At 49.6% G+C, this 9,654-nt stretch overlaps 1 protein-coding gene across 1 annotated transcript; it reads right to left on the bottom strand.

Annotated features, from left to right (window-relative positions):
• Positions 1-5,372: 5,372 nt before the first annotated feature.
• LOC128420391 (uncharacterized protein K02A2.6-like) lies at positions 5,373-8,082 on the bottom strand (the record flags this gene model as incomplete). The annotated part of the gene is made up of 2 exons (XM_053401989.1): positions 6,120-8,082; positions 5,373-5,498 (listed from the first exon to the last, which is right to left on the bottom strand). Coding segments are annotated over exons 1-2 (2,028 nt in total), but the record flags the coding sequence as incomplete, so codon positions are not given.
• Positions 8,083-9,654: the final 1,572 nt, after the last annotated feature.

The following is a 9,654-nucleotide window of genomic DNA, read 5'->3' as shown; positions in this document are numbered from 1 at the left end:
TTAAATTGCCTTCGAGCCTCTCTTGTACTGTTTATGTTAACTTCTGGTTTTGTTTGTGCAGAAGCAAAGCATTTGTAATGCGAGTGAGCACTATTTACTGTAGGGACAGGGAACATTTTTTGCTTGGCGGGCCAGAACCGTATTTTCCCCATACCAGCAGGCCAACCTTGATGTCACAGTGTTGTCATGTGATTGATTGATGGGTGGGTGGATTGTCTCACCCACCTACCAAACCTGGCCATTGTGGGTAGGGAGATACTGCTTAAGCAGAATTGAACTCTCCACACACTGGCCGATCTATGTGTGCGTGTTTCAGTCTTGTTTTCTGAGCATGCCAGTCAGCTCCCAACAAGAACACTCTGATGTGCCTTGTGGATTATTAGCAGATCTGCAGGGAGCTCGGTCCTGCATTCGGTAGCTGCAGCTCTACTTTGACCAACACCTGACATCACATACTACATAATGTGTGGGACATGTAGATGTGGCTTTGGGAAATGGCTTTACAGGCCAAATGGGGAGGTCTGGCCGGCCACGTTTACTCTGTAAGTTTAAGTTTTACTAGGTAAGTTTTCTGATCACATTAAAAACCTCACTGAAGCAAGAATGCCTAAGCCACATGTATGAAAATATTCTAAGTGTATGAGCTAGATTCTCTTAGGTAAGGCACTATTTTCTCAGCCCTGGTTCAAAGTCTGCAAAATGGGATTACTTACACTGACCTAATTGATAGGATTGTTGCACAAACTGCTGAAATGATGTATGAAATGTTCTTCCAAAGATCTGCAATGCTGTATAAATGCTAATTACTATTGTTACCTGTGACTGTCAAGGCCCCAAGCCTTTGGGGATGGAGTAGATTTCGGGAGGCAGGGGGGAGGCTGCAAGCTTTCATTTTCTTCCTTTAATATATTCAAATTTAATTGTAGCTTTACGTGCATATTAGTTCACTGAGAAGACACTTGAACTTTTTTTATTTTTTCATCATCCTGCAAACAAAAAGCACCTACATGTTTAACTAATAAACAAATTTATTAGTGAAAACCTGGACATTTTTAATTGCTTGGCAACCCCAGTTAAAAGTCTAAGCCAGTCTTTGGGGATGAACTCTCCCTTAGAGGATCCTGTTGCACATGAGTAACAACAATGGAACCCCAGGTTTTGAGTTATTTTTATTTACTATATTTATATCCTGGCTTCTTGCACATAGACCTCAAGGTGACATACATGGTGTTTTCAGGTGGGTTCCTATCCAGGCTCTGACCAGACCAAGACCTGCTTAGCTTCAGCAAGGTGGTGACTTCATGTGTCCTGAGACCATGTTCTGGGATTTTCAGGGAGACTGGGGCCCCCATCTACACTAGACAGTTAAAGCCACATTATTCCCCTATAGAATCCAGGGAACTGTAGTTTGTTAAGGGTACCCATGCAGTGTGTGAGAGATCTGTAAGTGAAACTCCCTTCCCTAGGTGAGGTTCCCTCTACAGGTGGTTGGAAACTAGTTGGAACCTTTGTCTTGCCTGTGTAGCAAGTCTTAGCTGCTACGCCAAGTTGTTGACCTGTTGTTCATTAATAAATACAACAATTAAAGCTACTCTGCTTCCTGGTATTATGAAAGGTTTCCTCACATAGTAAGTACTCTTCCCAAATCCATAGGACACTACAGCTGAGAGTTGTTAGGGGGCCCCTACCCCCTCTCACAGAACTGCAGTTCCCAGAGTTCCCTAGAAAAGATTGATTGTTAAACCATTCCAGTGAGGACTGTAGCTCTGTGAGGGGAATAGGTGTCTCCTAAGGACTCTCAACACCCCAAACAAATTACACTTCCCAGGATTCCTTGGGGGAAGCCATGACTGTTTCAGGTAGCCTAGAAGAACAGTCATGGAGCCATTTCCACAGGTGCCAGCAAAATACTAATGAAGGCAGAAATGGATAACATACAACTATAGAGCCTAGAAGGTCAATCTGTCCACACTTCTGTCCCAAAACACTAACAAGTTTGGGGCTTACCTTCTACTACCACTCTAGGCCCATATTTTGATGGATTGACTCACTTTCCTGAGACACTTGGAGGGGCTAAGCTTCTTTGAGATTTGGGTTTAGAACAGGATTTGGAGTCAGATTTTCACAACCTTAGTCAGGGTGAACCAAAAAGTTACTCATTGCCTTAGGTGTGGATGAGTAAAGATACCTTCACTGTGGAAATGGAAGCACATTTCTCATCTGGAGACTGAACTCTCCTGAGAAGAGCAATCAAATGCCTCATGTCATTAGTAGCAATCCTAAAGCTGAAAGCCTGTGCAGAAGCAAACAACTCCCAGTTCTCACAGAAATATTGATACTGGAGGGCCAAAGATGGCAGGTTCAAGTGTTGAAGACACACACATAACTGGGATGGGCAACTCTGTCCATTTCAGTTCCTTGCAGTTTCTCACTTTCCCACTCTTAAGTTCAGTTCTCCGCAATTTTACATCAGTCTACAATATATTTTTCAAGTTCTTGTGAAAATTCAGCAGCATTATTTAAACTAGTACCATAGTGCTTTAAATGTATGGTGTGAATGGAGCCTATAATGTGCACAGGTGGTAGATGCCAGCTTTCCTCAGTACAGAATGTTATTGACATTCTGGTATAGAATTTTGGGTAGATTCTTGTAGTACATGGTGCCCTTCATTTGCTTTCCTTGAAAAACTGTTCATTATTCTGTTCCACATTTCCTTTTTGTGATAATCTATAGTGACATGTACTACACCATAGTTGGCTTTTTAGAAAGAAAGAAAGAAAGAAAGAAAGAAAGAAAGAAAGAAAGAAAGAGATGTCTAATTGCTGCTCTTTTGTCCGGGACACACAAATTTATAGATCTGGGATCTATAAATGTCTCAGTGTGTGACAAACTGCTATGACATTATCATGAGACTGAGAAGGAGTGTACACGCAGGAGCAGGTGTCATGAATACTGGGTTGTTGACCCATTGAAACAAATGGACTTGCTAACCAGGCCCATTGATTTTAAGAGGTTTGACTTAGTTGGATACAACACTCAGAATTGATTTATTCACTGCCTTTGTTTTCTTTTACTTTTCTTCCTAGGAATTCAAGAAGGCAAACATTTTTATTATTGATTGGTTGATTACAATGATTTGCATGCTGCATTTCGGGATATGAATCCTTACAAAGCTTACAAGTATGTAACAGTAAATTACATGGTTTTCTTTCTCCCCCCGCCCTTGCATTTTGTGCTTACAACATCTCTGTGAGGTAGGCCTAAGCTAACTAGTCCATTACTAGTCACCCAGTGAACATCATGGCTGACTGGGGAATGTCTTGTTTTTCTTGGTCTTTTGCAAGTCACTCTGGAAGCCTTTTGGGCTAAAGAGTGGCGTAAAAATACTTCCAGCCAATACTACTAGTATTAATAACCATGATAAACACATGGCATTGTAGGAACCTCAGGGAAAACTCTGCTTCAGCTTCGCCACAGGATGAACAAGACACTTGGCAGTTGGTAAGGAGGAAACTCCTTTGCTGAATCTTAATTATACCCTTTGCGACGCAGTTTACGATTTCTGGGTTAGTAGTATATGGGAATTTTTGCTATATGAACCATCGATTGCTGTTGATATGGAAAAACTGGCTCAGCTTGTACTCTAGAGATCTGAAGAAGAGGATGGGAGAGTGGAGAGCTGAATGCATGTTAACATTCTGTCCAGCTGCTAATGAATTTAGTTCACATTCATTAGCAGAGCAGGAGTTACATGAATCACCCTATAGCCTTGCAGAGTGAGCACCTAGTTCAAACAACCTCTAATTGCGTACTGAGCAGGGAGAGATGCTTTAAAGTAATCAGATGTTCCAAACTTCCACCGCCTTATTTGTGTGTAAAGGAAAGAGCGATGGGTGTGTTCTTATGGCGGCTGACTCCTCCTCGCATTTGGGAGCCAAATGTAGGACAAGCTATAAACATCCCTCGGAATGAACTGAAGTTGCTTGCCTTTGCTTTGAAGGCATGGTGACACTGTTCTCACTGAAACTGCCTTTTGATAGTGGGCAGAGATAAGGAGGGTAAATATGCAATGGTGGCAGCATGGAAGCAAGGATCAATGTCTGATTTGGGGTCAGAGGGACCCTGCCAGGAACATCACAGAGGTGAATTCCCTATCAGTGGCTTGAAAAGGGATTGATTAAACAGCTGTCGTTTGAGGTAGAAGGAAAGGCTGGACTGGACACAACATACTCTTTTGTAAAGAATCCAGGACTTTGGTCACAACACGCCCCCCTCACCGCATACTTTTAAGTCACACGGATTCCCCAAAAGAATCCTGGGAACTGTAGTTTATCCCTCACAAAGCTTCAGTTCCCAGTACCCTCATCAAGCTACAGTTCCCAGGACTCTTTGGTGGAAACCACACATTTTAAATGGGCTTTAAGCATTATGGTCTGGATATAGCCATAATTTCATGTTCCACAAGCAGAATGTCTAGGAACAAAACGTTATGCAATCCTCTGACATGCAGATGTTGTGCAGGTAGAAGAAGACATTCCCTTTCTCCCCAGAAAACACACCACCACCACTTTCACCTGCCACATCTCTCGCCTCACCTCTGCACAGAAAGCCTTCACCAGTTTGGTAGGTCAAAGCCGAGCTGAAATATACTCAGAGTCGCGAAGTGATTTCATGCTCTTTATTCAGCTCATAGTGGTGAGGAGGAATGAATGAAAGTCCCCTCAAAGTATCTGCTTTATATACATTATTTACACAATGGGCTGCACATGATTGGCTAATTCTGGAATTCTACTGTAAGCCAATCAGGTTGTGGATTCACTTCTATCTGGAGCATGATTGGGTAGTTCCTGCCAACCAATCATACTGCTGCATTGTTCTAGGACCAATCAGACTGCTGCATTCTGAATCCTATTGTTCTAGGACCAATCAGACTGCTGCCTTTTGGATCCTATTGTTCTAGGACCAATTAGACTGCTGCAGTTTGGATCCTATTCAACTCAGTACATAACACCCCTCCCCTCTAAGTTCCAGTCCTGCCCGGGAGGTCGCATTCATAGTCCTCGAGGTACGCTGGCGGCCTACGTGTGCGTTGCGGCCTGGGGTGTTCCCTGGTCCGGGGTTCAGGTTCTGGCTCGTGTTCCAAGGATGCTGGCTGTGATGGGGCTATTTGGTCTGGCGCAACCGGCTCGCTCAGTCGTGGTTCTGGTTCCGGTGTCCTTTCGGCCTCGCGGGTCCTCTCTGTATTTACTGATTCTGCCTCTCCTGCTGGCCCCTCGTGCTCTATGGGCCTCACTGCCCCTCTGTTCCCTTGGGACTCCTCTGACCTTTCCTCCTCCTGGTTTTCTCCCGGGAATCGTCGCCGTATCTGGTCGCAGTGGCGGCGCCAGCATTGTCCCCCATCTGTTAGCACCTCGTACGACACAGGGCCAGTGACCCTGGAGACTGTGGCGGGTACCCATGCTGGGCCTGCCCCAAAATTCTTTGCGTACACTGGGTCCTGGGCCTCGAAGGTCCGGGGGTTCCTGCCTTCCCCCACCACTACCTCATCCTGAGCTCTATCGGGGTGAATGCGGTCCAATCTGATTGCAAGGCGCCGACCCATTAGTAGTTCAGCGGGGCTCCGGCCAGTTGTTGAGCTGGGGGTGCTGTGCTGTGCTAGAAGGAATGTGGCAAGGCGGTACTCCCAATCCCCTTGCGTCATGCGGCGAAGGGTGTCCTTGGTGGTCCGCACCATGCGTTCTGCTTGGCCATTGGTGGCAGGATGGAATGGCGCCGAACGGATGTGGCGGATGGCGTTCTGCGCTGTGAAGGTTTGGAATTCTCCTGACGTAAATGCAGTCCCGTTGTCTGAGACGAGAGTGTCAGGGAGCCCGTGGGTTGCAAACAGCCTGCGTAGTACCCGGATGGCTGCGGATGTAGAAGTGGACGGTACCAGTGCGACTTCCAGCCATTTGGTGTAGGAGTCCACCACTATGAAGAATGTTTTCCCCTGAAAGGGGCCAGCGAAGTCCACATGCAGGCGTGACCATGGTGCTCGGGCGGACTCCCAGGACTGGACTGGGGCCCTTGGGGGATCTGGGCGGGATTCTTGGCAGGCCTGGCAGTGTTTGACCCAGGCCTCTATCTCTCCGTCGATCCCCGGCCACCACACATAACTCCTGGCAAGGGCCTTCATTCTTACTACCCCTGGGTGTGTCTCGTGTAGGGCTGTGAGGACCCTTTTGCGGAGGGGCTGGGGAACAACGACCCTGCTTCCCCATAACAGGCACCCCTTGTGGGCCGACAGTTCATGTTTGCGGGTTGTGTAGCCGGTGAATTCTGGCCCGGGGCTGCTGCTGGGCCATCCCCTCCACACCCAGTCCAGGACCCGGGAGATGACCCTATCTTTCTTGGAATGGTGTGCAACTTCTTGTGCCTGAATGGGGCGGTCGGGAAGCAGCTCCAGGCTCATAACCTCTTGTGCAGGTGCTGGGTCGGGGCCTGTTTCCGGTAGTGGTAGCCTGCTGAGGGCGTCCGCATGGCCCATCGCCTTCCCCGGACGGTGAATCAGTGCATACTGGTAGCTGGCAAGGAAAATTGACCACCTGAGGACGCGAGGAGACAGCACTTGGGGGGTCTGCTTTTCAGGGGCAAATAAGCCAAGCAACGGCTTGTGGTCAGTCACCACGGTGAAGGGCCGCCCGTACAAGAAATCATGGAATTTTTTTACTCCCTTCACGATTGCCAGACCCTCCTTGTCGATTTGCGAGTAGTTCCGCTCGGTTGCGTTGAGTGTCTGGGAAAAGTATGCCACCGGTACCTCTCTTCCATCCGGGAGTTGGTGTCCCAGGACAGCGCCAATTCCATAGGGCGAGGCATCGCATGCTAGCACCACCGGCAGCCTCTCGTCGAAGTGTGCCAAGACCGAGTTTGAGACAAGCAAGTCCTTGACTGCCTGGAATGCGGCCTCCTGGCGCTGGCCCCACACCCAAGGGGCCCGCTTGTCCAGGAGTCTGTGTAGGGGCTCTGCTACTGCCGCCTTGTGGGGAAGGAAGGAATGGTAAAAGTTCAATAGTCCCAAGAAGGCCTGAAGTTCAGTCTTGTTCTTGGGCGCTGGGGCATCACAAATGGCCCGTACCTTGTCCCCAGTCGGGTGGACCCCTTCTGCGTCCACCATAAATCCCAGAAAGTCCACCTGAGGCACTCCTAGTAGACATTTTTCCCGCTTCACCTTGAGACCCGCCGTCTGGAAACGGTGCAGAACGGTGCGGAGGCGGTCCTCAAACTCCTCTGGTGTGGGCCCGGCAATCAACACATCATCGAAGAAGGGGGTGACGCCAGGAATCCCTTTAAGTAGAGAGTCCATTAGATTCTGGAATATGCCTGGTGCCACGCTGACACCGAATTGCAGCCGCTTTACCCTGAATGCTCCTCTGTGCGTCACAATCGTCTGTGCCTCTGCTGTGGCCTCATCTACTGGCAGCTGTTGATATGCTTGGGCCAAGTCCAGCTTGCCAAAAATTTTCGACCCAGCCAGGGTGGCAAGAACATGGCTGACCACTGGCACTGGGTATGCATGGGCCGTGAGGGCCTTGTTTATGGTACATTTGTAGTCTGCGCAGATGCGGACTGAACCATTAGGCTTGACGGGCGTGACGATTGGGGTTTCCCAGGGGGCATTAGGCACCGGCTCCAGCACTCCTTGCTCCACGAGCCGGTCCAATTCCTCGTCTATACGGGGTTTCAGGGCGAACGGGACCCGGCGGGCCTTGAGCCTGACCGGTCGTACTGCGGGGTCAAGCTGTAGAGCAATGGGGGGGCCCGTATACTGTCCCAATTTCCCATCGAAAACCCCCGGAAATTCCTTGCATATGGCATCCACGTCCACTTGTAAGCTAGTGTGGTTCACCCCGGTGACGGCTAGCCCCAGTGGTCCAAACCATGCCAATCCCAGTAAGCTAATGTAGGGGCCCTTGACCACAAGCAAGTCCAGTTGCCGCGTCCGCCCTCGGTATTGCACCCTGAAGGTCCCCACCCCCATTGTGGGGACCTTACGTTTTTGGAAGTCCCGGAGGGTGAATGGGGCCGGCCTGAGTTTGGGACCCCCAGTAGGACACAGTTTCCTTAAGGTCCTTGCCGAGATTATGGATAGAGTTGAACCCGTGTCAAGCTCCATGCGGCATGGGGCCCCCTCTATCTGTACGTCAACATAAATTTTCTCTACGTTGGGGTGGGGCAACTGGTATACCTGGAAGTCCGTGAGCTCTGTCGAGTTGCCTTGGTGCGTTGGGCCCCGGGACCTGGGGCTCTTGGATTGGTCATCTGATGCCTGGCGTCGGGTGGGCCGAGCCCGACACACCCGGGCGATGTGTCCCAATTTTCTGCACTGCCTGCACTCTGTATTGCAGAAACGGCAGGTCCTCCTCTCGTGACTTTCTCCACAGCTTGCGCAGTTCCCTCCTTCTCGTCGAGGCAGCTGTGGTATGTGGGCTGCTTGAGTGCGCTGCTGTACTCGGTGCACCTCCTCCCTGTCGGATCCTGAGTCGTCGGTGAGGTCTTCGTGGTGGACCCTCGGTTGGGACAGCTGGCTCGGCCGTGCCTCTTGCGTCGACCTCTCGGCAGCTTCCGTTGCCAGGGCCTCCTCCAGAGCGACCTGGAACGTTAGGTCCTTCTTAGCGTAGAGGCGTCGTTGCAGCTTCTCATCCTTCAGGCCACCGACGAGGCGGTCACGAAGCATGTTCTCCAGCTCTGAGAAGTTGCAGAACCGGGCGGCTTGGCGGAGAGAGGTCACAAACCCAGTTATGGTTTCCCCAGGGGCTTGCCGCTTTGCGTAGAAGGCATTTCGACGAGCCACCACTGAGGGCTGCGGCGAAAAGTGCCCCTTCAGCTGTTCCATTATTGTTTTGTATGGAACAGTAGCGACGTCTTCAGGCGCAAGGAGAGCCCGGGCGATTTCAAACGTCTCCTCTCCGCAGACGCTGAAGAATATCGCCCTCTTCTTGGCGTCTTCTTCGTCGGTGACCCCTTTGGCTTCTAGGAGGAAGGTGAAACGGGAGGCGTACGCTTCCCAGTCTCCCGATGCTGGGTTGAACGGCGAGAAGCTGTTGTCGGTTGCCATTCTGAGTTCCTTGTGTCCCGGAGCTGAAGCCTGGATACACGGTGCGAGGCAGCGGTGCGGCAGGTGGCGGTGCTGCGGTGCTGTGTGTGGCAGTCAGCTCAGCGGGATCCCACCTTCGTCGCCAGTGAAATATACTCAGAGTCGCGAAGTGATTTCATGCTCTTTATTCAGCTCATAGTGGTGAGGAGGAATGAATGAAAGTCCCCTCAAAGTATCTGCTTTATATACATTATTTACACAATGGGCTGCACATGATTGGCTAATTCCGGAATTCTACTGTAAGCCAATCAGGTTGTGGATTCACTTCTATCTGGAGCATGATTGGGTAGTTCCTGCCAACCAATCATACTGCTGCATTGTTCTAGGACCAATCAGACTGCTGCATTCTGAATCCTATTGTTCTAGGACCAATCAGACTGCTGCCTTTTGGATCCTATTGTTCTAGGACCAATTAGACTGCTGCAGTTTGGATCCTATTCAACTCAGTACATAACACGAGCCATCAATCTCTGTGGCACGTCAGAAAAGTCCTGTTGTTTCATTACGACTGTGGCTC

Source organism: Podarcis raffonei, chromosome 8, assembly GCF_027172205.1.
Source record: "Podarcis raffonei isolate rPodRaf1 chromosome 8, rPodRaf1.pri, whole genome shotgun sequence".
NCBI classification, from domain to species: domain Eukaryota; kingdom Metazoa; phylum Chordata; class Lepidosauria; order Squamata; family Lacertidae; genus Podarcis; species Podarcis raffonei.
The sequence above is the reverse complement of the archived record's forward strand: the minus strand, read 5'-3'. Positions and strand labels throughout refer to the sequence as shown.